Source organism: Equus caballus, chromosome 16 (assembly GCF_041296265.1).
Source record: "Equus caballus isolate H_3958 breed thoroughbred chromosome 16, TB-T2T, whole genome shotgun sequence".
Classification (NCBI taxonomy): Eukaryota; Metazoa; Chordata; class Mammalia; order Perissodactyla; family Equidae; genus Equus; species Equus caballus.
The window spans coordinates 18126984-18153071 of record NC_091699.1 but is presented as its reverse complement, the minus strand read 5'-3'; the positions used below and the strand labels follow the sequence as shown (position 1 = coordinate 18153071).

The following is a 26088-nucleotide window of genomic DNA, read 5'->3' as shown; positions in this document are numbered from 1 at the left end:
AAAGAAAGGCTTGGCCCTATCCCTGATATTTTTGTTTAACTATCTTTTTTCATAGCTCTTGGAATACAACTCACTTTGTTATACATCCTAATTTGCAACACAAACAGAAAGAAGAAAATGCAAAGCAAGCCTTTATTATTCCCTGTTGATTAAAAAGAGAGGGTTTGATCTGAGTGTGTGATGTGGCCACTGCTTATTGGCGTGCCCAGGCGGAGCAAGATTGGCCTTCCCACTGCCCAGCAGCATTCCTTTTCTCTATGTGTGTCTCTGCAGTCCATGTTTGTGTGTGTCAGGACAGGGTAAGACAGTAGGATGCACTGGGTCTTAGACAAATGGGTTTGTTTCTGGTAGAAGAGCCAATGGAGCAGGAACACATGACAGCTCTTTTCAAATTGTCTGTTACATCAGGAACTTCATAGTAAATATGAAAGAATACTCCTTTTGATCAACAGTCATCCCCCAAAGCCTGAAAAACAGAGGTGAGGTCCATTTTCCATGCATTAGATGTCTTTGTTTCTCCAACAGCTTCCCTGGCCAGACAGTTTCTCTGTCGGGTGTGGCCACGTGGAGAGAAAGAGAATAGCAACATCCCTAATGACCAGCTCCATGTTTTGCTCAGGTGAGATGCTCCGCTTCTTTTCATTTTGCCACTGTTGGGATCCTTCATCTGGTGAAAGATTGAGAAATTAAATTATCTTCGTTAGGGGGATCTTGGAAGCAATGAAGTAGGTTTGAAGTTAACATAATTTAGAATATGTGGATCGTAAGATCATCTAGTTCTGTTTTATACTATCAGCTAGTCCATTATTGTTAAACAAATCATAGAGGAAGCGGAGGAGCCTGCGGTTGTATCCTGCCTTGTTAACCAATGAATCAGATATTTATTTATAGCCTACCATATTCAAGACACATCCATCACTTCCTAGGTGTCTAACTGTATTTCCAATTAAGATAGCATTTCCTTTTCCTCCTGACAAGTATCTGGAATCTTTATTTTATTAAAAATAAATGCTAGTAGTTGTTTTAAAGCTTAATACCTGGTAATATCTCAGAGAAATCTTGCTTTAGGAATTCTGTAGCATGTGTTCATATTCCTATGGGTCTCCATGTAGCATCTACTTGGAGCACACGGACAGTGTTCTGAAGGCCATAGAGGAGATTGCTGGTGTTGGTGTCCCAGAACTGATCAACTCTCCTAAAGATGCGTCTTCCTCCACGTTCCCTACACTCACCAGGTAAGGGAATTCCCTCCTCCAGTTCTTCCCCTAAGTTAGAATCACACTGTCCACTGTCTGTAGTTTCCAAATAACTACCTTACTCTTCACCTAATTCTGATACAGACGGTACAGTCATTCGTTCAGCACATAGAATGTCTACTATGCATTCTTTCCAAGGGGCTCTCAGCCAACTCATGTGAAAGGACCTTATTGAGGAAGGAATTCTCAGCAGTTACAGTCTTCAAAGGCAATGAATATTTAGTCACCAAACTTGTCCTATCAGTAATTTCATCCTTTAAATGTGAGATTATTTTTCCAATATTTTAACCACCTTTAAAGGATAAAATGATTGTTGTGGCTAATCATATACGTCTCACTTAATGGGTTTTGCATCTCCTCATATCAATAGCTATATTACACTTTTATAGTCTCTACAGGTTATAAAGCACTTTCACATTCTTTGTCTCATTTGATCCTTTCGATGATTCTGTGAGGTAGGTATCATTACCCCTATTTTACTGATGAGGAAAATGAGCGTTAGGGACTTGGCCAAGCTTACACAAGCAGTAAAGTAAATATGGAACCAAGAACTTAAACTTGCATCTTCTCAACACGACTTTACTGCTCTTTGTATACCACCACACCATCTCCCTTCTTAAAGTTAATTCCATTCTTTCACAGGCCATCTTCTTGGGCTCATTTCTGAGTTCTTCCACTGCCCTGTTCTCTTATAGTGGATCCTCGTGAGGGGATGTTTGGAGAGGTGGGGAAGGAAATGACTTTTGGTTCCTCGGCTTCTTCCCAGGAAGTTCTTTCTAACCAGTGCATCATTGTGTGGGCATGCATGCTTTTCCCCTCTTCTAGGCACACCTTTGTCATTTTCTTCCGTGTGATGATGGCTGAACTAGAGAAGACAGTGAAAGGTCTTCAGGCTGGCACAGCAGCAGACTCGCAACAGGTGGGTCAAATACTCCCACTTCTAAGCTTTAATTGATTGAAAGCTGCTGAGTCTTCTATTTCCTGGATCCAGGATTTCTCCTAAGCTATTTTCTTTGAATTACCAAGATCCAGGATTTTTTTTCAAAGAGCTCCTGGTTTCATTTACTGTCCTTCTAGTTGGAGGTGAGGATTGGGTTCTTTTCCCTGGCTTTTTCCCCAGGGGAGGGCTTGGACTGCTCCATAAGCCCTAGCTCTGGAAAACATGTCTTTGCTTGCAGCCTCATGTCCCCAGCGGTTTGCTGTATATGAGCTGGCATGAGGAGAGCAAGCCTGTTTGAGGTGCTGTGGTACCGGGCCATGGCAGCCTGCTAACCAGAACCGAGCTAGACCATGGAGAGCAAGGGCTAGCATAGGGAGTCAGAAGCCACAGGGCTCTGATGGTCATTAGGTATGTTGCTGAGGCTTTTTCCTACTTGGAAACTACTGAAGAGGGGTCATCATTTTAGGAAGTCTCTATAAGTTACCCTAATGTTATCATGTATGTATATGCAGGCCTCAGAATCACCTTATGGGTATACTGGTTGCTATATCTCTTTGAGGGAATAATTGGCTAAAATCTCTGAATAGCTATGCAATTCAAGACCCATATATTAGTGGGAGTAAAGTGAAAGAAGTGTTTGGCTGTGATTCAGAGGTGCCTGTATACTTGGCTGCCCCCAGATTCATGAAGAGAAGCTCCTTTACTGGAACATGGCTGTTCGAGACTTCAGTATCCTCATCAACCTGATAAAGGTGGGTATGGAGGCTCCTTGACCCATCTCATCAGCTAATTACAAAAACCAACAAGGGTCCTGGCTTCCAAATGGACTCTCCCTGCTCCTCTCCTCAGCCTTCCTTGGGGACCTGTTCTCCCCCGTCTTCTTCCCTTGTCCCTCTACCCATCCTGGATAACCCCTTCTCTCCCTAGGCAGTGTCTTTTTCCTTCTCTTCCTTCCTCCTTCCCATCTGTGCCACAATATGTACTATTTAATGACTCCTTCCACATATCATTCCCCTACTCTCTCACCTCGCCTTGGGTCTCTGTGATCTGAGCACATTCCCCACTATCTTCCTCTTCCAACCCTGAATGCCTTCTTTATCTCACTCACTCCCTGATTTTGCTCAGGCTATTCCTCCTGCTTAGAATGTCATTCTCTCCTTTCCGCCTCTCATCCACTCTTTCTTAAGGCTTCAGATCAAGGTTTTGGACCTCTACAATGCCATCTTCTGAACATCCCCAGTTGGAATCAATTTCTTGTTCCTCTTTGCTTCCCTCTTCCTTTTCTTGAACTTCAGCTATGGTGATTACTTTATTCTGCTTTGTAGTTAATTTAACTTTTGGCATGCCTTCTTCATTTTAGAATTCTCTACAGCACCCAGAGCTGTGCTTTGCACAATGGAAAAGAGGCTGGGCTGCTCAAAGGAGCAGTCCTCAGCTTCTGTTTCTTGTCTTTCATCTCTCCAGGTGTTTGATAGTCGTCCTGTTCTGCATGTATGTTTGAAGGTGAGAGATTGCCTGGGCTCTCTTTAGTGTTTATTGTTCCTGCAGATCTCTCTAGAGAGGGCCTCAGCTGAGAGGCATTGCTTAATACCTTGCCCACAAGCCAGAGTCTCCAGAATCTGTGCTAATAAGTGATAGTTTAGAAAAGACAGTGGATATGTTTTCACACACTAGTTGGATGAATAGAGAAGCCAATTTTCCTATGAGTTTGAAAACTTTTGGTTCAAATCTTAGAACAAGGAGTAGTGGCCTCAGAGCAGCTGACTTCAGGAGCAGCAGTCACCCCCTGCATTCCTTCCCAGGCAACAGGAAGGAAGGAGGAGAGGGTGATTTTTCTTTTTAAAGCCCACGGGTGGCTTAATGTGGGAACTGATAGCCTGATAACTGCTGAGCTGCTTTCCCATGGGGATAGCCCAGATTGGCCCTAGATTTGATGGTAAACCCCATGGGTTAAGGGCTGGGGAATGTTATGGGAAGAATGCTTCTTCCTCACTCCTGATGGTTCCTTCCAAGCGGATGGCACCCCATCTTGTTATCTCTGGCCTCTTTCTTCCTTGTTCCTCACCCCCCCACCCCGTGCCAGTGTGGGAGATGGGTGAGCAGGGGAGTGATTTATTGAATTGGTAAATTTGGCAATTGTCATTTGCTTCCCCAGCACTACCCAATTTTTTCCTCTTGGGAGTAAGTTGTCCTCAGGGAGCTGGGGTTCCCCTTTGTTCTTCTGTGCCCTCGTTCTTAAGCTGAGTAAGTCCCCTGCCCATTGGCTGTGTCTAGTGTAGGTAAGTTGGCCTCATTCTGGGACTTAGTTAGCAGGCCCATTTAGTTTTTCCATTAAGCTACATTCTCTATATTAACCTTTCCGACCCCTCCCAATACACAAATAAGAAAAGAAAACCCCTGGGCTATGCTGCCCAGGCAGGGGCCTTTCAGGTGAAAGACCTCAGCTAGAGGTCATCACCAATGTGTCTCTTCTCTTCTTCAGTACGGGCGTCTATTTGTGGAAGCGTTTCTGAAGCAGTGCATGCCGCTCTTAGACTTCAGTTTTAGAAAACACCGGGTAAGAACTGAGAGCAGAAAACAAAGACATGCTCGGTACAGCTGTTCAGAAGATAGATCCATGGGCTGATCTTGGGGGCAGTCCCCTTGTCCACAGTTCTGCTTTAGCACCTTTGGTCCACTTCAGCTATTGCCAGAGATGCCCATATAGGACTGAACTCCTCAGACCCACTCTGGTTCAAACCCTCCTTCCTACTTCTCCAGATCTGAGGGTGGTGCTTCCTTTTAGCTTGAGTTTATTGTGCTGCTGCACTCCTAGGACCTCATATATCAGTGTGTCATTTGCTTATTCTTTTGTGCTTCTCTAGGTCTACTCTAAGGAATAATTAAAAAAAGAACTCATTTGTGTCGTAAACTCTTTGCTGTTATAAAGGACAGTCTTGAGAGCTTTTTTAGCCAAGTGGGAATCAGGGCTAGAGTAGTGAAATAAGGACAGAAACAGAGATGATAATTTCTTACACATACTTAGCAAGTTGAACTTTGCAAAACACCCTCACACTGAGGCCAGCCCTGTGGCTGAGTGGTTAAGTGTGCATGCTCTGATTCAGCAGCCCAGGGTTTCACCAGTTTGGATCCTGGGCGCAAACCCAGCACCGCTCATCAAGCCATGCTGAGGCGGCGTCCCACATAGTAGAACTAGAAGGACATACAACTATGTACTGGGAGGCTTTGGGGAGAAGAAGAAGAAAAAAAAAGAAAGATTGGCAACAGATGTTAGCTCAGGGCCAATGTTTAAAAAAAACTACTCTCACAATATTTGGTTGGTCGCTCATAACTGGGAAAGAGAAGAGGGAGGACAGCCAGCCAGCGTTCCTCTTATTTGAGGGCCAAATTAAGATAATTATTGATATATGGCCAGAACCTGCGGGGTTTGTCCTCTTGAGAGCTCTTGGTTGCAAGGATATCTTGCATCTAAAGTGAAATGAGAACATTTCACAGGGCATTTATGAATTTTGTTGGTTATAGGAAGATGTTCTGAGCTTACTGGAAACCTTCCAGTTGAACACGAGGCTGCTTCATCACCTGTGTGGGCATTCTAAGGTAAGAGGGCAAGCGTGTCATGTCACCAGCTCACCTGTTGGTTTAATCTGCAATTGTTATGGGGAGATCCACAGGCTCCAGTCCCTTCTTCCTTTTTTACCCTTGTTGAGCCTTTATTTCTGGGACTGTGTCTGTCCAAAGCAGTTTGTTCAGAGTGGTCAAATCCTTAGTTGGTGGCTCAGATTGAGCAGTAATCTAGAGGGGAATTTCTTTATCTGAAATTTGACTCAAACTCCATAGCCCTATTTCCTCTAGAAGCTCTTCTTTGGTGAGAGATACAGAATGTTGGGGGCTGTGTTACTGCTTCAAATTACTCTGGGTAGGAGGAATATTATGTAAGTGATGACTCTCTGCTGGAGACGAGAGGTAGTTCTAAAAGCAGCTATCTTAGAGCTTTTCAGCTGTTCTACTTACTTGTCAAGGAATACATCTGCCTCTTGTGAGAACATTTTAGCATTAAAGGACTTTTCCACTTGAATCCTATAGTCGAACCGTTGTCACTTTTTGTCTGGAGGAACACAGAACCATAGAGTTCTGCAGTCACTGGCAAACAAAATGATTCTTTGATCCACTTCCTACTGATTCTAACTTCAGAAGGTGCTGAACAGTGGAATTTTAAGAACCCTCAGCTAGACAGGGCTACTGTCTGTTGTTTAATGTCAGTATAATACATGTTCAAGAATATTTTAGGTCAATCCACTGATAAGTGGTCAATGAGAGGTTATGAAGAGGAACCTAGAGGTGTTGGTGGTATGTCTTCTAGGCTCTTAGAGCTTGAAGGACAGCCCCCATTCTCCTCAGAGTACTCTGCCAGATTATTACTGTGTGATGCAACATGTCTCTGGCCTATACTGGCAGGGCTTCTGCTCCTATTCAGTGTTGAAGATGTCAGGAATTCAAAAGTTTCTGTATAGGAAATATGAAAGCATATTGATAAACGCAGATAAGTTGGGTGCATTTGTTTCCGTTCAGATTCACCAGGACACAAAACTCACCAAACACGTGCCTTTGCTCAAAAAGACCCTGGAGCTGTTAGTTTGCAGAGTGAAAGCCATGCTCGTGCTCAACAACTGCAGGGAGGCTTTCTGGCTGGGCAATCTCAAAAACCGGGACTTGCAGGTAAGTCTGGGACCCCACCAGCAGTGATCTCCTACTCCCTTTCTTTGTGAGAGCATTGGAAAGTAAGTAAGGGGGGTCACCTAAGCCCTGCTCTCTCAATTAGACTGTTCTTCTCTTACGTCTGTGGCTGTTAGCTCTTAAAGTTAGGGTACATTGCTTATGGGCCCTGGTCACAGGCTGCACCCCTCATCCCAGGCAGTGAAGGCACCAAAACATACCACTGATAGAAACCAGGCCTCAGAGGTAGAGGAGCCAGATCAGTAAGATCTAGAGGGGTACCTTTACGCCCTACTGAGGGTAGAGCCCTAATAACATTTTTGTATATGGACAAGCTGCTTTTTTTGTTTAGTTATTTTGGTTTTTCCCCCTAAACCAGTCTTATTTCTGTCTTATTTCTGAAATTATTCTCTGGCTAATTTTAACAAATGAGCATTTCTAAGTTCTTTCAGTTGTCTGACTGGCTGAAATCTCATGTTGTTTATACTACTACTTTGGAGTTACGGCGTTTTTCAAAAAGGGTTCAAGCCCTTCTCATTCATGCTTACAATATCTGAGTTTTATAATCTTGTATATGAAAAGACCAGCACCCCAGAGAGTTAGCTTCCTTTCATCACATCAACTTTATGAGGCAGAGACTATTGTTTCCATAAGAAAATTGAAGCTTAGGGAGTTTAAGTAACTTACCTAAAGTCATTCAGCACTAAGTGAATAGAGTCGGGGTTTGAGTCCAAACAGTTCTGACCCAAAGCTAATGTTCTTAAACCACTTTAGTGTACCAGCCCCTACGCGGCCTTTCAGGGTTGGTGTGTTAAGGTGTTTGGGAAATTTTAGAACTGTATTCAGCATTAACTGGAAGAGTCACCAGTACAATCTGGCCTTGTCAAATCTAGTATGATATTAGAATACAAAGATGGACCTTTTGTAAAACTACATAATTTATTTGAGCCACAGGCATTTCAGAAACCTTAGGTTGATTATCACTTCTCTAGATGCTGGATCATAGGTTGGTGTCCATGTTTGACCATGTTGGAATGGCTGAATGTCTTCCTTTGTATTGCCTGTAAACTAAGACTTTCTCCCCTTGAGACCCCAAATGTGATCATAACCCACCATTTGTCTTGGCCCATCCACATTTAGGGTGAAGAGATTATATCCCAGAATTCCCAGGAGAGCACAGCAGATGAGAGTGGGGATGACGCATCATCCCAGGTCTCCAAGAGCAAAGCAACGGAGGTATCTCTGCAGGAGGCACCCAGAGTGTGGCATTGATGGTGGCATTTTGTTAATTATTCTGAGTTGGCAGAGAGTGCAGAACTTTCCCTGCTTAATGTTTATGATCAAATACTTCTATGCCTGTCTCCATTCCCTCCAAAAATTCTGCGCTCATATGAATTCTGTGGGGGCCAGAAAAAACCCCCACACGATCTTATAATCACTCTTGAGAATCTCAAGTTGTGGCATACGTACTGAGTTGAACATTCCCTTCTGTTATAGCGCCCTATTTTCCCTGAATTCATGTCTGAAACTATTTTAGAGGGGAGAGAAGAAGAGGTCAAAATGTTCTCCGAGTGTTGAGAGGAATGAGTTAAGCCATTTAAACATGTTGTTTGAATATATAAAATAGAAATGTGAGAGCCAAAGAACAAAATCAAAAGCTGCCACCACTGAGGACTAAAACAAGAGTGGGGCTTCTTGTTCTTTTCTGGGCTACCACAGATGCTTTCAAGACTTTAAAGAAAGCTAAAGAAAAATATATATGTTTATAAAATTTTTTACAGTTCAGTTGGATTATGGACACCAAGCAGCTCAGATTTAAGAACCTTGCTCTAGAGCCTCTCTGTAATGCAATGTGAGGCTGATGCAGAAAGATCATTTAGTATGAAAAAGTCTATTACATGGCTCTCTGTTTCATTTGTATAGTATAAAAGTTTTGTTCTCATAAAAAATTTCAAGCAGACAGTATCCTATGAGTTTGGTACTTTGTCCTAAGCAAAGCTCCCAGATTAGAGTTATAGTCTGGAGAGAATTTTATGCTGGATTCCTGTTGAAATACACCAGAATTTTTAATTTAACAAAGATTTAATTCTATATTAAATGCCCACTATGTTTCTATGTCACATACATGCAGTAGATCTAGAGGGCGATGGCTTATTTAAAAATCATGCAAATTTGGTTCAGTTGCAGAATGACCTGAGTCAGTATCAAAATGGCCTCCCTTCATGGTCTTGGCTTAGAGGTCATGATACAAGAAGAATGGAGGAGTCTGTGATTCATCTTTCAAACGAATGGTTTAAAGCCTATCCTCCATTTAACAATGACATAGTACAGTTGCATATCCTGTGGGGGCAGCATTGCAATTCAGGGAGCCTCCCAGATGACCCGAAATAATTCAATTATCCTTTGCCCCTTAGGATGGTGAAGATGATGAAGCAAGTGATGGAGAAAAGGAGCAAGACAGTGATGAAAGTGATGACGACTCTGATTAGACCACAGAGAGACTGATGCCCCCTCTCTGTCTCTGCCATCCTCTCACCATTTTATGTTCAGGATTTGATATCTGCTCTCTGCCTTTCTAACTGGAAGCATCCTATTTTTTCCTTGAAGAGGGGGCTTCATTGAATCAACTTGTGGGTTTCATAGATTGTCTAACATCATCGAAGACCCTGGCTCAGAATTTGAATGTAGCATTACTTTCAACTTGGGCGAACATGGCAGTGCTTTGCTGCAGAGTAGTCATGATTCTGGGCTTTGGGAACTAGTTTTCAAACTGATTTATTCCAGAATTTAGGCTTGTACCAGTTTTACAAATAAATTCTGTTTTAAGTTCTGCCTCAGCTACCTCATTTCTCTTTCCAGATTTCTTTCATTACTCAAGGATTAGATGGAATTGAATTGGGATTTGTGCAAAGCAATAATGGAGACTAATGCCACCACATCAGTTCTACAGTTAAAATCATCTGTTTCCTATTATAAGGACCATTTTTACTTGAGATGAGATCTTTGCGATCTTTTTGGAAGAGTGACAAATTTCTTGTCAATGCCCAAAGAAAGTCAAAAGGAATATTTTGGCTGCTTAAAATTTTTCAGTCATCATCTAGATATGACAAAGGGGGAAAAGGCAGCATTAAACTCATATTGACTTTGTATATATTATGTTTACTTTATTTCCACATTATTCTGAGTTATCCCTATAATCTAGTTACAAGAATGCTACAAAGTTACTTGTAGTTTATTAGAAATAGAACATTAGGAGTACACTTCAGCTAAAATGGGGAGCTCTCATGTCTTCTGCCAGAAAGCCCAATTTCACTGCTGCTATCTAGTTCGTTCTTGTCAGGTTGTAAATATTAATATTTGTTAATATATCTACCCATTTTTGTACTCTCCAGTGGTATTAGGGTGTGGCTGGTTGGGGTTTGTTGTTGTTTTGGTGGGCGAGGTTATTTTTTAAATTAATCCTTGACCCGCATATTGACCCCTTCATCCTCGTGCACATAGAACTCCATAATCTCCTTCCTTGACACCCTTCATTTCCCCAACTCATTGTGGTCTTAGGTGTTGAAGTGAGTTCACACTAGCCTCATTGGTTTATATGGTTTGTTTAATGGTTCTTTATCACATCTACATGTAGTTTGACTCTCTTTTAAACGGCTGTTCAACTTTACAGTCAAAATGTTCTCCCTTGCTCTGTCACTGGCCCTTTTTTGGAGGGAGAGGGAGGAGAGGGGCTCCTGAATTGTCACTGCCTGCAAGAAAAGCAAGGTAGCTGGGGCCATGTCATGGTTCCCTTTACGTGGACAGGTTTCTGTAAGCTTCAGGCACATAGCAAAGGGTATGGTGTGAGGAACGAATCAGATGGGGACCCTTTACTTGGAGTGTTGCAAGGCAAAGGTGCACTTCTTGTATGTTGCATACAGCAAGAGGATAGAGCGCAGCATCTGTTTGCACATGGTCACTGTCATCTGAATCTGAGGTTCCTTAAGTCCAGTGGGCCACTGGTGCCCCCGGCTGATGATTTTGCAAAAGGCTGACTTATCTGAAACTCTGAAGGTCCCAGTCCACTTTGGTGGCTGAGCTGTGATGACCCTGCCAAAGACTGAATCCACTCCACTGAGGCGGACAGGCTGGGGCTTCCTGACCAGCCCTTTCTTGTTGTTCATGGTTCGGAGCTCTGATGTGTGGCAGGGTAACTTAGGACTCACCCCAGCCTCCAGGAATGGGCTGTCTCGGACTAGAGTGACCTCTTGAAAGCACAGCTGCACTTCAAGATCAGAAGGAGTGTGTGAGAAGCAGGGGGAAGCCCTAAAGGGGTGCTTCGAAGAAGGTGTAGGTGTTGTGTGCCGCAGCCATTGGAAGCTCTCGTCCAGTGGGGTCCATGGTGACCAGAGCTGGTATCCTGCCATTGATAGTCCTAAAGGAGAGAAATCAGAACATGGAATTTTCCTGGCATGCGTTTGGTGAGGGTATGGCTATTCAAATCCACATTTCTTTGTCTCATTATTGACTAACATACTCTGTCGTTCCCATGAACAGATTCCAATAGATGTTAGGGTACTAGTAATTCTATAAAGGGCAGTGGGTGACCGGGGCTGGCCCCGTGGTCGAGTGGTTAAGTTTGCTCACTCTGCTTCGGCAGTCCAGGGTTTCGCCAGTTTGAATCCTGGGTGCGGACATGGCACCGCTCATCAGGCCATGCTGCATCGGCATCCCACATGCCACAACTAGAAGGACCCACAACTAAAAATACACAACTATGTACCGGGCGGCTTTGGGAGAAAAAGGAAAAATAAAATCTTTAAAAAGAAGAAAAAGGGCAGTAGGGGATGGTAACAAATGTTGAATCTGGAAACAGCTGTGTGCAAAAACTTTATTAAACCTTATCACGAGCCTCTGAAGGTAGGTTTTAACCCATTCTACAGATGAAGAAATGGGTTTGTCCAAAAGGGTGTCTCCCAGTTCACCACTAGGACCTACGCTGTGTTGACAACTGCGAAAGACAGAATCTACACCTCTGAGGTGCCAGGGGCTGCTGGCCTCATTCTTTGTGGTTAGAAGCTCAAGAAAGGCCAGGTCTTGCTAATTATTTGGACTCTACACCCCATGTACTTTACACCAGTGGTTCACAATGTATGATCCAGAGACGAGCAGCTTCAGTATCATCTGGGAACATGGTGGAAGTGCAAATTCTTGGGCCTCACCTCAGACCTACAGAATCGGAAACTCTGGGAGTAGGGTCCTGCAATCTGTGTTTAAACAAACCCTCTAGGGATTTTTCTGAGGCACCTTAGATAGCTTAAGAACTTATGCTCTTCCTTTCAAGGCACTTTGGCTTTCACTATTCTTAATTATGGAGATAGTCTCCTCTTGGCCCTAAAAACCTCTGTTTTCTGAGACAAGGGAACAGCTCTCTCAGAAACCTGGGCTACTTATGTACCACCTCAGAGGAATTACACCAGGCTGGGAGGAAAAAAGTTTCCAAAGGCCAATCCTTAAAAATATTTAAATATTTTCTGTTTTTTCAAGGTATGTTTTGTTTTTGTGTTTTGTTTTCTTATCTATGGGAGACCCACTGGTTAAGAACTTGATTTTTCTTGTTTCCCCCTTTGGAGATAAAGGAAAGGGCTGGGAAGATGTTGTTAACTCAAAATTGTCCACGTAGAATCTGGATTCTCCATCATTCTACTTTAAAATTGCCAGTATACAAAGGGTTTTACTGAATTCAGAAGCAGCTAACATTTTTGAGCACCTACTTATGTTAACAGGCATAGCAGATCCGTTTCTTTCCAGCCAAGTGTGCTTCTTTGCCCCTCCTCTTTTCTCGCCCAGGAAGTGCTGTGGAAAGTTGACACCTCCTCCATCGTTTGTGAGACAAAGTTTTTTTTTTTTTTTGAAAGACTTGTTGGTGACATTTCAAACAAGAAGACCTGCCCTTGACAATGGTTAGTATAAAGGAGATTTGTTGATTTCCTCCAACTGGTATGTTTCTCCCGATATACACTGGCCCTTTCTGGTACTGTGTTCTACTATCTGGCCTGCCTTAGCATGAGAAACCACTGGAGGGATAGTTCTCTACTCCAAACAGCGTATGAAAGGCTTCTGATGGTTGATATCATGATCCTAAGAACATACATCACAGATCAGGGCTGCTCTGGTACACCACCATGACAAAGTGGGAGTGGAGGGTGTTAACTCCTCTGAGCATGTGCCCAAAAGAAGTATTTAATCCCAGGAGACTTTCCTGGCTTGTTTCCTAAGAGGAAATGGGACCAGACATAAAAAGCTCTATCAAATGTCCAGCGTAAATAGTTGGCAGAACCAACATGGGATGAGGGCTTCTGACCCCAGGTCTTCCCACCACTTTCACACAAAGTTTAAAAGAAGATAGTTGACCCCACTCCACTCCACTCCAACCCCCACCACTCCCACCACCCGGAAGGCACCGTCATCCACTTCAGGAGGGCTTGAACCTAGAAGTCAGCTGAGCTGCTCTAATAGCTCCCAAACGGGGAGCTGGTTCTCCTGGCCAAAAAGGCTCCCCCTTCATACCGCTCCTCCCGTTCCAAAGAAGTCTGTCCCTCGATTTCCCCACCTGGGAAAGGGGAAGGCAGCATCAAAGTGCAGCTGAGGTCCTTGTGAACTGTGATCCCGAGGGGCCGGAGCTGCCCGGAGTGGGGGAGACTTCCCCTCCCAGCTGGAAGAAGGGGCTTGTCCCCTGGGGGTCCCTACCTGGAGGCCGGCCCCAGACGGCTCTGGCGGAGACGGAGGTGGCAGTGGGAGCCCGGTTCCGGTCTCACCATCCGGGCCGGGGGCTCACCTGCTGAACTTCGTGGGACGCACGCTCCAGAGTGGCGGCTGCTGTTCCCGGGCCGCATCTTTTCTCCACCAGGCGCCTGGCAACGGCCTTTGTGATCCAGGATCGCGGGGGAGCCCGAGCCGCGGCGGGGGGTGGGGGCTCGAGGCGCCCCGCTGGGGGGCGTCAGGGCTAGAATCCCCACCCCCACCACCTTGGAACACCCCGTCCAGGACTCAGCCTTCAGGAGTGCTGGTTCGAATCCCGTCCCCTCCGTTCCCCTCCATTCCTCCCCGCCCCCTCCGCCTCCTCACGCTGCCACACCTGTGTGCCTTTGCGCTAGTCACAGAGGACGACACGCCCACTTCAAAGGCTTCTGTCACGAACCTGCATAAAGGTCCCAGGACCTGTAGTTAGTGTTAAAAGTTAGTCTCTACTCATTAAACCCTGCTCAGCGAGTATTCAGGCTGTTACCCAGAGTTCTGAAGGCCTTTGTCGCTGCATTGGAATGATCCCAGTACAAAGAGACAGAATTTATAAATGCTTGCCTGCCAATAACGAGAAGAAAGATATATGTCTTCCCTTGACTTCTGGACCGAAAACTTTTCTCTGCCTTCTGTTAAACCTCCAAAAGGAGGGTGCTGTCCCATTCTCACAAAGCTGAAAAACTGACCCTTTCACCGTAGTGAAAGTGATTTGACAACTTCGTAAGCATCACTGCAAGCAATTGCTTTGGACAGCTGAGGGAAGAGCGGTCAACCCGGTTGACTCCTACATCCCTGGTGCCTGCCTATGGCGGTGCCTGGCAGTGTGCGGCGTCTGTGGGAGGGATTAACTAATGGCCCACCTGCCCTTCTCTTATCCACTCAGAAAGTGCCTTTGCGCTTTTCAAACTGTAGAACACAGCACAAATAAGAGCTGTCACCTTTTGTCCAGCTCTTTGGGTGAGGTTTAAGTGGAGAGAATTGGGGCCCCTGGGAGGCGTCAGGCTGAGATCCTGGTATGGAAGACTAGATAGCTTGAGGGACTTGTCAAGAATTGTCAGTTGCCCATTCTGTGTGTGTGTGGCACTGCGTGGAAGGAGAGGTAAGTGGAAAGAGTTTGTGGTGGGGATCGGGGGGGTTGTCAGAAAATGGAGAGAGGAGCAGAGAATGATGAATCTTGGAAGAGACTAAAATGATTTTGAATTATAAAATTTTTTTCCAGTAAGTTTATTTTTATTTTCTTCTTGAATAAAAGAGATAACTGTTATCTAAAAAACAAATAAAACAGTAGTTTTTATTGCAGTTTTTTTTAAAATGAAAGCCTCCAAAGCAAAATTGTATAATTCAAAATTATTGGATAGAGAGGGCTTCATGCTTTTATGACGATCTGCTCCACAGTCCTCTGTGCAGTCTGCCCAGCTCTAAGGGATGTATTCTCAAGGCATCATTTACCATCACCTGTGAGTCTGATATTTCAGCTCCGTGGCTACTATGCACATACGGAAAACCGGAATCTCCCATATTACACGTTACTGATGACTTACAACATCAACTGGGTCCGTATCATGCAGCACTCAACATTCTGGTTGCCTGATTCAGGGATTCTTGTGACAATAGCCACATTCCCTCTGCCAAAAGCCGATTTGTTGCTTTCAAAGCAGCCCAAAACACTGCTGTGATGCACACGCCATATCCATAGCTGTACAAATGATGGTCCAAGTACACATAATTGCAAAGGAGGCTCAAATGATCACAATTAATACAACTGACACATTTCTTCAAGAAGTTGATTCCACGCTGATTCTTATACCTGGAGTCATTGACAAGATCCCCAAGTTCCGTGAAGCGTATGATGGACTGAAAGAGAAGATGGGGACCCAGTTCCCTTATGCTGAGGCAACCTGCCGCAGGAAGCATTCATAGTTGCACCAGCAGCCTTCCCTCTGCAGCCCTGCATCACACATCAGAAACAATTTCTACAATGAAGAATGACCACACTGGCAAACCCTTTAATGGAGGACTGCCTGACAGCAAGTTCCATGAGGCATTTAGAAAAAAGCTCCAAAAGTCAAGAGGAACATTCTTCACTCTGGACAGCAGCATATCCTTCAGTTGTTTGGAATTACAGGGGAGATTCTGGAACAGGTGTGTAGGAAGTCAAGCAAAAGAAGAGCTGGGCCTGACTCGTCCATGGAAGACCACTGGATATTTTTTTAAAAAGTGATAGATATGTGTATTTCGCTTTCTGCATAAAAAGAAAATGTAAACTGATCATGAGTGCATACTTTGTGAGGAGTCAGGCACTGTGCTTATTAGAGTTTCATTTATCCTTTCTCACCTAATTCTCCCAACAATCCTAACCCATCTATGCTGTTCTCCTTGTATTACACGTGAAGAAACCAAAGCTCAGAGAGGTGAAGTGACTCCTCTGTGGTAGACTCAGGATTTGAAACTGAGATGCCCTACCTTTAAAGGAAAAGCAGGTCTATCTGACTTCTCTGTGACTTGCGGTGAGCAAAATACTACTTCAACAGGATCACTTAGGAAGCTGAGTCTTGAATGGCAGAGAGCCTTCGGGATGCCTGGGGTTCGATATTTATTATTATTTTAGAAATCATTTATAGGAATACATAGGAGAACTCAGATAAACTTTAACCTGTTTTTAGAGTGGTACAGTAAAAACATAAAGGAGTCTGGAACCAGCTGTTGAAGGTCCATCACTTAATTGGATGTGTGACCTTGAACTTCCATTTTCTTATCTGTAAAATGAGAAATCTCTTCCTGACTTCCTCCCACAGGGTTTGTGAAGGTCCAGTGAGGTAAAAGCTATAAAAGCAGCTTTATAGCTTGTAAAATCTTCTACTGTACTACTAAAGGACTGTTCATATATATATATGTATATATATATATATACACATACATATATATTTTAACAAAAGGCATTTACTGCACAAACCAGATTGTAAATATTCCCTAAAATAAAAATAGAATTGTCCAAATTCCACTACCTTGACAAGCCAGATATTAACGTTTTTGGTATATCCTCCTTGTCCTCAAACAGACAATTTCTGCATAGTTGCAATTAAAGAAAAATTTCTATTTTGTTTTTCCCCTTCAATCTATCATGTCATGTTGCCATAGTGTTCCTTAGCATTTAAATGACTGCATAATATGCTGTAAGTGGGTATACCAGCTGTTGAGATAGTTGTTTTTTAATAGATTACACTTGAAAGAGCACCTTTGTGCCTAAAGTTATTTTTTCTTTTTCAATGATTTTCTTAATGAAATGATTAGGTCAAAAAGTTTGAAAAGTTTTACAGCTCTTGCTAACAATTTACACATTTCCTTCTGAAGGGACTGTGCCAGTTTACAGTGTGACCAGTTATTTACGAGCCTATCAATTTCCCTTTAGTCACAGGGTATTAACGTTTAAAAAAAAATAACGTTTTGTTCATTTGGTAAATGCAAGGTGGGACATCACCTGTGTTGTGTGAAAGGCATTTTTTAAATGACATATTTAAGGTGGTTCAATCGGCTATGCCCATCTTATTGCTGACAAAGATCGCAAGCTTAGTTTGGAGCAGGTCACGGACGGGTTGACGCGGGACCACGCGCCCTCTAACGCCCATAACCGCCAGCGACCCCGTAGGTCGTGGGTAGGGGGCTCTTGGCGCGTGCGCACTCCATTCTCCCCGCCCTGGTTGAGGCGACAGTTTTCACAGGCGTGGGAGCAGAGCGGAAACGCAGACCAGGACATGACATCGCGCAGGCGCACCACAATGCCTGTGGATTCGTGAGCGCCCGGGGATGGGCGTGGGCTGGCGGCGCAGGCGCACTGGCGGCCTGCAGGGTCGAGGCGCCTGCGCAGTCGCTCTTCCTTAGGCGGCAGCCATGGCGGGACAAGAGGATCCGGTGCAGCGGGAGATTCACCAGGACTGGGCGAACCGGGAGTACATTGAGGTCATCACCAGCAGCATCAAGAAAATCGCGGACTTTCTCAACTCTTTCGGTCAGCGGGCGCGCAGGGGAGGCGGGATGGAGGGAGGCCTTTGAGGCGTTTCGGCAGGGACGCTGAGAAGCTGTGCGGGGGCTCTGCCTGCTGGGCGCCCTCGGGTCCTGCTGGGTTTCGCTTCCTCCGGGCGCCACCTTCCCCCTCCCGCCTTGACCCTTGGGCTCCCTGGGCAGTCCCTGGGTGGTTATCTTGCCCCTGCTGAGCTCACCGGCTTCATCGCCGTCACCCCGACCCACTGACTGGTCTCAGCTTCCCGGACGTGTCGACGGCCCCTGCCGCCCTCTGCGCCTCTCCTCAGCGGCCCCCGCGTCCGTTGTGCCCCGCTTTCCTTCCCGCTCCCCGTCTCCTTCAGCGTCAGGTCGCAGGCCTCTAGTCGCCCGGTCGGCCGCTGTCCTGGCGGTCCCCGCCTGTCTCCCGCGCGTGCCCTGCTGGGAGTGGTCGGGGGGAGGTCGGAGGGAAGGTCCGGATCGCGGACGGCCGTGGGCATCTCTGTGTGGCCGGTATCTGGTCGACAGCAGGTGTTCTGGCTGCTTCCAGCGGAATCCTGCCTGGGCTCGGCCTGCTTCCTTCTGCGTTGTTCCGCATCCTTCTGGACAGCACGCCTGTGACAGGCTCCCACCCCGTGTCCTCCAAGTGTTTCTTTAGGAGGACTGGGCGCCGGGAGACTTTCTTAGATAATCGCAAGGCGTAGCGGTGACAGTTAGTGATCTCTTTCCAGCTGGTGTGCTTCTGTCCCACTAATTCAGCAACATGAAGCAGTTAAGATTAAGTAGAGGAAACCGATGTGTGAAAAGACTTAGAAACGAATTAATTCTGTTCTGGCTGGAGGACTGAAGAGTCCTAAGGAATGTAAAGGTGACAGAAGATGCGTGTACCAGGAAGCATCCAGAGAGCTGGGTCTCAGGACAGGGTTCGCTCTCAGTCACTGGGGACACACAGAATAAGAGCCGTTTCCTGCGTTCAGAGAATTTCTGTCTGGACGATGAAATAATGGCAACTTCAGAACCAAGCAGAGCATCGTTTTTGTGTTGATGTGCTTACCTGCAAAGGGTGGAGGATTATAATCTTCTCATGTCTTGGGATGGTGGGTAATGAGAGAAGAGAGTGTTGTATGTGTCAGTGATACATAGTCATGCACGTTGCTTGCTGTAGAGGTCGTGGCTGGGAATGGTAGCCAAGAAATCAGACCTCATGTACCCTGAAATTTTTTTTAAGTGTAAGTGAAGGAGTATGGTTTAGAGAAAAAGGTACATGGGTTTGGAGACAGGAGAGTCAAGTTCCAAGAGGCTAGACTAATTGATTTTTTTTTCCTGCTTCTTCTCCCCAAATCCCCCCTGTACACAGTTGTGTGTTTTTAGTTGTGGGTCCTTCTAGTTGTGGCATGTGGGACACCGCCTCAGCATGGCCTGATGAGCGGTGCCATGTCTGTGCCCAGGATCCGAACCAGCGAAACCCTGGGCCACTGCAGCAGAGCGCATGAACTTAACCACTCGGAGATGGGGCCGGCCTCTAGACTAATTGATTTTGATGAACTGAAAACAGTTGAGACATACTGACCTATTTACCCTGCTAATCAGTCCGGGTTTTCTCAGAGTTTTTGGGTTTTTTTTTCATTCTTTGCAAACTCTTTCCATGTTAGTTCTTGTAATTAGTTTCTCCTGTTTTCCTAGAGAGCTAAGCTGTTACTGGGGGTTCCTCACAGCGTTCTTTATTCATAACATTCCCTATCCAGAAAGGCCAGATAAGAGAAACCAAAATATGGCCTGCTAGGGAAAGGCTGGAATGACAGGATCACAGCTTTGAGACTTTGGCTTGGTCTGGAGAGGCAGTGGAAGGTAGTTGGAAAAAAAATGACATGGAGACTTTTACCTTTAAAAAGAAAAATTAAAAGACTTCGTTTATCTGGTAGGAGTTAATATCTGATATGTACACACAGAATAGCCAAGCAAAGTATTAAGAATGTCAGTTCAGGGGCCGGCCCGGTGGTGCAGCAGTTAAGTTCGCATGTTCCGCTTCTCAGTGGCCCAGGGTTCGCCGGTTCAGATCCCGGGTGCACACATGGCGCCGCTTGGCAAGCCATGCTGTGGCAGGCGTCCCACATATAAAGTAGAGGAAGATGGGCATGGATGTTAGCTCAGGGCCAGTCTTCCTCAGCAAAAAGAGCAGGATTGGCAGTAGTTAGCTCAGGGCCAGTCTTCCTCACACACACAAATAAAACAAACCCAAAAAAAAGAATGTCAGTTCCATCAATAAAGCATCTAAAATAAGTCAGGGGCTGGCCCAGAGGCGTAGTGGTTAAGTTCCTGTGCTGGGCTCCCGTGGCCCTGGGTTCACGGGTCTGGAACCACGTGCACGGACCTAGCACCGCTTGTACAGCCTCACTGTGGCTGCATCCCACATGAAATAGAGGGAGACTGGAAACAGATGTTAGCTCAGGGCCAATCTTCCTCACGCAAAAAATAAAAAAATAAAATAAGTCAAATTGGGGCTGTATTTCAAAATTTAAAAGTTATCTAGCATCTCAGTCCCCCAAATTTGGATCCAGGCAATGTAATGATTTCATTTCTGACTACTGAATTGTATTAATAAACTTTTAATAATACACATTTACCTTTGACGTAAATCTTCTTGACATACCAGACCCACTAAATTTTCAGTGGGTGAGTTTTGAAACTGACCGAAAATCGAAGATTTTGAGCTTAGGATTTGCAAAAGAGAAATGTCCTTTTCTTGCTTTATAGGCAAGGAAATATGTGCTCTGAGAATTTATCAACTGTGTGTGAGTCGCATTTTGTGATCAGATCGAGAATAAAGGCTTTTCTTTTTATTTGAGATTTCCAAAAAGTTCTAGACTGAGGAAATAGACACACAGAAGTCCAATCTTTAGGAGCTAGAAGAAATGGCTTCCATTCGCTTAGCTGGAATTCTTCCTTAAAGTGATGATAATGGCCTAATGTTTGAAGTAATTACTAAGTAGTTTTTGAAGATTTTAGAAAGTGAATTTACTGCCTTTAAAGAAAAGAACAATTAATTACAAGTAAGAACAGAATCACGAAGCAAGATTAAAAATTAAAGCAATTTGACGTAACAGGTGTGCCTGAGGCTAGTTCCTGAAGACTGACAGCTATCCTGATACAAGAGTTTAGACAAAGACCAACAGGCTGAGAAACTGAATAAATCATAAGGATAGACTTGACTACATTGTCTTGGCATTCGATGAGTCAGGATGAACGTGTGTGGGATGTATTTTCCCAGTCTAAGCTCTTAGCATAATTCCTCAGTTCTGGTGTATATCTGTGGGGCTTGTATTGTGTTTATGCTAACATGATTTGGTGGTACAAAGAATTAATAGAACTTTGAAGGGCCATCTGGAGCTCTTTGAAAATGGCAGCAATCCTACAATCCTTACCCTGACCACAGAGTCTGTGTGGGCCATGTGCTTTGGAGAGGGAACTGTTTTTCAAGATAGCTAATGACTTTCTGAACAGCTGTTACTCTGGGATTCCAGCTGGTGAGAGTAGAGTTATGATCTCTTTGTGGTTTTCTCTCTTGGTGTTGGAGCACCACCTGAATCTGAGGACACAGAGATCATAATGCAGTGATAACGTCCTAACACTAGGCCTATTCTGTTCTTTGGAAGTGAAGTTTCTAAAAATGGATCTTCACAGATGATAGCTTTTCATTTTTCTACCTTTTCCCCCCTGATTCTAAAGCTGTGTGCAGAGAAGTGTAAAGAAAACAAATAGAGAATGTGGCTATTTTAACATATCAGTTTTTATACTTAGTCAACAAATTAGCATGCCTCTTGTGACCCCAGGTGTGTCAGATGCTGTGAGAAAGGAATAAATGAGAATAAACAGGCATAGTTGCCACTCCTAAGAAATTTGGAATTTTGTTGGAGAAATAAGACTTACCTGCAAAACCAGTTAAAGAAAAAGAGAGTGTTGATTTTTATAGGCTAAGGTTATGTGCAATAAGAGTTCAGAGAAGGAGCTGTCTGGTAGCTGGCATTTGTCAGTAGTGGTAATGTATACGTACCATCAAGCACCCTGAGGAGGACAACTGGCATTTTCAGTTAATGTCTGGTAATACGTACACATAAATGTACTCTGGTTTCAGATTTGTCCAGCTACTGAATGCTTTCCCAGTATTCTGTTTGAAGCAGTATGTATTTAATGGGATCTGAAATATGATTGAAGTTTCTGGAGTTGAACATTTTATTTTTCTCACCAGTGCTTATCCGTGTAGGCCAGTAACATACGGAAGTGTTGTTCTTGGAGTCTGATTCATTACCAGATTGACAGAGCTGGAACAGGATAGCCATCCAGGAAGGAACCCTCCCTTTCACCACCTCACTCCTCCAGATAATTTTGGCCTGTCTCTTTTTATGGCGTATGACAGGTTGTCGGTGATGACATTCATGCTGTTACTGAAGAGCATGCGTGATCTGCCTTTGAGCACCTAAAAACCAGACTGAAAGAGATTTAGTCCTGTTGGGCATTCCTGGCAGTGGAATCCAGGAAAAGGAGGACGCTTAGGTGCTTCTATTCAAGTTAGACCTGGAGATTAGAAGATACACACTAGCAGATTAAAAAAAAACAAGATTAAAAAGAATGAAGAATGTCCAGAATCGGCAAATCCATAGAGATAGAAAGATTAGTCGTTGCCAGGGGCTGAGAGGAGGCAGAATGGGAGCGACTACTAATAGGGTCAAGGTTTTTAAGGGATTATGAGAATGTTCCACAGTTAGATTACAGTGATAGTTGCACACATTTATTCTAAAAGCCATGGAATTGTATACTTTAAGTGTGTGAACTTTATGGTATATAAATTATAGGTCAATAAAGCTATTTTTGAAAAAGAATAATGAAGAGTAGCAATGAAGATGGGTGAGTGGAAAAGGATCTCATACGGAAACAAAAAGAAAAAAATGAACTAGAAAGTGGAAGAGTTGGGTTAGAAGCAAATTTTAAGAGATGTAGGGAATAAATTATGGCCTAGAAGTTCAGATGGGTGATAGCTGTGTGTGGTGGGACAGTGTGATGGGAAAGAGTACCATACTGGGCAGTGAGGGAACTGGCTTCTGAACTCAGCTCTGCTGCTATTTTGTCCTGTCAATGATCCAAGATGGGCCTCAGTTTCCCCACTTGTAGAATTAGTGGAGTCACACTAGAGTCACTCTTTTGTCCCACTAACATAACAGAATCTATCATTTTGTTCAGGAAACATCTCTGTGCCAGGCAAGATGCTAAGGTTACAAAGAGTAAGAAGAGGCAGGATCTGCCTTTTACTAACTGATTCTAGTGGGAAACAGACATGTCAATAAATTATAAATTACAAGTATATAAATAACGTTTGGCTTTGTAGCATTAATGGTTGTTTTAATAGTCTCTTGTAAATATGGCATACTTATCAAACTATTCCTAAGTAATAGTGGTGAACATTCTTGTTTGTTAAATCTGTTATCCAAAGGGGGAAATGATAACCTAAGACCAACTTTCAGATTGGAAATTCAACCATAAATGTTTAGGTAAGTACAGAAGAGGGAGAATTATATCCATCTGGCACAGACCTCTCAGAGGTCTACTTTGAACTGAAGCTTGAAGGAGAATGTTTAGTCAGGCAAGATGAGTAAGATTTGGACGTATTGAAAGTTGAGGAAGATCAGGGTGTAGGAAGATTTGTTAGAATGGGTGCCAAAATGCTTTTGCATAACAGCCAGGGCGGAGATGGAAAGGAAGGTTGTGAGCTAAGTGCTAAATCACTGAGTGGGAGAGTGTCTGGGGGCGGATATTTTAGACTTAAAAAGTGAAGGTTATTGAGAGATGACTGAGCAACAGCGTTGAAGGAGGTAGTAGGAAATAATTTGCCTGCCCAGAAACCTTTTTCTCCCGTATGTTGAGAATAGTTGGAGGAATAGTAGTCAAGTAGTTTCTGTTCGAGAAGTTTGCAGAAGGAAAGGTATTTTAGGGGAAATGTAGGTTTCATTTTAGGGGAGGTGGTGAAAGAAGACTGGAAAAGGTAGAGGAAGAAAAGGAATTTTGCAGATGGAATGTGGGCTCCAAGCATTCTCTCGTTCTGAAACGCTGGATCTTGATGAAACATTAAGTACGCCCCTGGAGTAACAGTAATGATGTGATTTCTGTGACCTCAGAAACACTGGCCCCTTCCCTCCTCCTCATGGTCTCTGCTGCTTTCCTGGCCTCCACTTTTCCTCCCTATCGAGAGTATTTTCTTCCTCTTGTTATTTCCCATCTCTTGACGCTCTTAGTTTGCCTGTTAGCAAACGGCCATCTCTACAGCCCTGGTTAGTTGTCTATTGCTGCCATGACAAATTACCACAGTGTAGTGGCTTAAACAACATAAATTTGTTATTTTACAGTTGTGTAGATCAGAAGTCCAACACTGGTTCACTGGGCTGAAATCCAGGTGCAGCGGAGCTGCCTGCCTTTCTGGAGGCTCCAGGAGAGGTTCTGTTCCCTTGCTCATTGGGTTGTTGGCAGAATTCAGTTTCCTGCAGCTGTAGGACTGAGATCTCTACGCTTGCTTGCTGTCAGCTGAGGTACCCAACTTCTGAAGGTGACTTGAATCCCTTGGCTCGTGGGCCCCTTCCTCCATCTTCAAAGCCAGCAGTGGCAGGTTGAGTCCTTCTCATACTTCGAATCTCTTCTCCTCCTTCTGCCTTTCCTGTCTACATTTATGGACTTGATTAGATTGGGCCCATCTGGATAATCCAGGATCTCAAAGTCCTTAAGTTTACTCACATCTGCAAAGTCCCCTTTGCCAAGTCGGATACATATTCAGAGGTTTCGGGGGTTAGGATGTGGACATCTTTGGGGGCCGTTGTTCTCTGCCCACCACATTTGGCAGGAAGCTCAGCAGATCCACGCTAAGCAGCTGTGCTCCTCAAGTACTTCTCACCTTCTCCTCTCCGCTCCCCTGCTTTGCTTACCCACTCCTCTTTGTCCCCTGCGTGATATGTCATTCCTCTTCTTCAACTTAGGCTCTGTGTGTGTGTTTCTGACTGTGTGTCTGTGTCTGGAATGACATTAATCCTGAACATCAGTCTCCTTTTGCCAGATATGTCTTGTCGTTCAAGACTCGCAACACTAAACGAGAAATTGACAGCCCTTGAACGGAGAATAGAGTACATTGAAGCCCGGGTGAGTATGATGGGCAAGGTGCTTCCTCATGAGGCTAGGCAACCGCTGTGCAAGATGGAATGCACATTTCCGCTAACTGCTGAAACAAACCTGCACGCAGAAACAGGCTTAAAGAAGTTAAGTGCCTTGCCTGGATTTGAACCGGGTGTCTGGGACTCCAAAGCTGTTGTCTTTTCTACCATTCCCAATTACCTAGGATCTAAAATAAGATTTTTTTTTTTTAAAGATTTTTTTTTTTTTCCTTTTTTTTTTTTTCTCCTCAAAGCCCCCCGGTATATAGTTGTGTATTCTTCGTTGTGGGTTCTTCTAGTTGTGGCATGTGGGACGCTGCCTCAGCGTGGTCCGATGAGCAGTGCCATGTCTGCGCCCAGGATTCGAACTAACGAAACACTGGGCCGCCTGCTGCGGAGCGCGCGAACTTAACCACTCGGCCACGGGGCCAGCCCTAAGATATTTTTTTTTTAGACCCCTCTATCCTTTTGAATTTATCTAATTGTCAATTTTCCTTTGACAGGTGACAAAAGGTGAGACGCTCACCTAGAACTGTGCCATGCTGCTGCTGGGAAGTTGCTATACAGAACACAGGCCTACGTGGGAAAGGCCCCAGCAGCCTTCAGCTCCTTCTTCTCTCCTTAAAGAGCAACAGGGCTTATTCTTGTTTTTCTTTTTTCAAAAATGTGGCCTTTGGGCTCTGCCATGTGCATCTGGGAGTGTGATGTGGCATGTGGGGAGAGGTCCAGGGGAAGTCTTGGAAACAACATTAGGCATTTTACCTTTTCAGTAACATTTTATAGAACTACTTGTCAATGTGTTTGAGGCATTCAGAGCCCAAAGCCTGGGACTCTTTGTTAAGGTCCTCCCCACCTCTCTCTTTCTCTCTCTCAGGCTTTCTTTACAGCTCTCATTGCCTCTGCATTGATTCTATAAGCAGTGTGTGTCCCCTTCCTACCTTTGATGGGGGGTGGGAGGCAGTCCTGGCTGAGACACTCACGTCCTGGCAGGGTGGCTGCCAGAGAATGTTGTTGCTATCCCAACAGTTTCTTGTCCTCTTGGGAAGGTCAAGCCCAGATCCCCAATTGGCTTGAAGGGACATTTTCAGAGTTTTCTGTCATTTGGGGTGTCTTTGCCTCTCATATTTCCCGAATAAACTCCTCAACTTGATCTGACTGCTGTGATTGTGGTGGGGAGAGGAGCTAGAGATGGGATTCACCTATTCCACAGAAATCT

At 44.5% G+C, this 26088-nt stretch overlaps 3 protein-coding genes and 1 long non-coding RNA gene across 17 annotated transcripts in view; 2 read left to right on the top strand and 2 right to left on the bottom strand.

The window, feature by feature from the left end:
- The window catches only part of FANCD2 (FA complementation group D2), a 47690-nt gene extending 37951 nt beyond the window's left edge, over positions 1 to 9739 (top strand). For 7 of the 11 annotated variants that reach the window (XM_023619978.2, XM_070238440.1, XM_070238436.1 and 4 more), the window contains 10 exons: positions 526 to 619; positions 1113 to 1235; positions 2082 to 2175; positions 2877 to 2948; positions 3661 to 3699; positions 4679 to 4753; positions 5719 to 5793; positions 6766 to 6912; positions 8050 to 8145; positions 9324 to 9739. In XM_023619978.2, coding sequence (XP_023475746.1) covers positions 526 to 619; positions 1113 to 1235; positions 2082 to 2175; positions 2877 to 2948; positions 3661 to 3699; positions 4679 to 4753; positions 5719 to 5793; positions 6766 to 6912; positions 8050 to 8145; positions 9324 to 9398 — 890 coding nt within the window. In that variant the 3' untranslated portion in view covers positions 9399 to 9739. The remainder of the gene's footprint in view (positions 1 to 525; positions 620 to 1112; positions 1236 to 2081; positions 2176 to 2876; positions 2949 to 3660; positions 3700 to 4678; positions 4754 to 5718; positions 5794 to 6765; positions 6913 to 8049; positions 8146 to 9323) is intronic. The other 4 variants (XM_070238442.1, XM_070238441.1, XM_070238443.1 and 1 more) reach the window with 1 other exon arrangement.
- Positions 9740 to 10495: 756 nt separating this feature from the next.
- Positions 10496 to 14049, bottom strand: FANCD2OS (FANCD2 opposite strand). Of its 4 annotated transcripts, none has more exons than XM_005600376.4 (2): positions 13727 to 14049; positions 10496 to 11323 (listed from the first exon to the last, which is right to left on the bottom strand). In XM_005600376.4, exons 1-2 carry the CDS (start codon positions 13782 to 13784, stop codon positions 10779 to 10781), a joined length of 603 nt encoding a protein of 200 aa, XP_005600433.1. In that variant the 5' UTR covers positions 13785 to 14049; the 3' UTR covers positions 10496 to 10778. The 4 variants fall into 4 exon arrangements, with proteins under 4 accessions (XP_005600433.1, XP_005600436.1, XP_005600434.1 ...); XM_005600379.4 differs by having other exon boundaries at positions 13639 to 13779; XM_005600377.4 differs by lacking the exon at positions 13727 to 14049 and adding an exon at positions 13502 to 13641.
- Positions 14050 to 14897: 848 nt separating this feature from the next.
- Positions 14898 to 17306, bottom strand: LOC138918188 (uncharacterized). The gene is made up of 3 exons (XR_011427183.1): positions 17168 to 17306; positions 16153 to 16268; positions 14898 to 15931 (listed from the first exon to the last, which is right to left on the bottom strand). It is a non-coding gene; the product is annotated as an uncharacterized lncRNA (long non-coding RNA).
- A 7-nt stretch (positions 17307 to 17313) lies between these two features.
- On the top strand, positions 17314 to 26022 carry BRK1 (BRICK1 subunit of SCAR/WAVE actin nucleating complex). The gene is made up of 3 exons (XM_001493888.6): positions 17314 to 17695; positions 24779 to 24861; positions 25376 to 26022. Exons 1-3 carry the CDS (start codon positions 17578 to 17580, stop codon positions 25400 to 25402), a joined length of 228 nt encoding a protein of 75 aa, XP_001493938.1. The 5' UTR covers positions 17314 to 17577; the 3' UTR covers positions 25403 to 26022.
- The last annotated feature ends 66 nt before the right edge of the window (positions 26023 to 26088 follow it).

Excerpts from the sequence above, each read along its gene's own strand:
- FANCD2OS (XM_005600376.4), bottom strand. The coding sequence starts at position 13,784 with ATGCGGCCCGGGAACAGCAGCCGCCACTCTGGAGCGTGCGTCCCACGA. Across the intron at positions 11,324-13,726 it reads CGTCCCACGAAGTTCAGCAG|GACTATCAATGGCAGGATAC; the intron begins GTGAGCCCCCGG and ends TCTCTCCTTTAG.
- BRK1 (XM_001493888.6), top strand. The coding sequence starts at position 17,578 with ATGGCGGGACAAGAGGATCCGGTGCAGCGGGAGATTCACCAGGACTGG. Across the intron at positions 17,696-24,778 it reads GGACTTTCTCAACTCTTTCG|ATATGTCTTGTCGTTCAAGA; the intron begins GTCAGCGGGCGC and ends TCCTTTTGCCAG. Across the intron at positions 24,862-25,375 it reads TAGAGTACATTGAAGCCCGG|GTGACAAAAGGTGAGACGCT; the intron begins GTGAGTATGATG and ends TTCCTTTGACAG.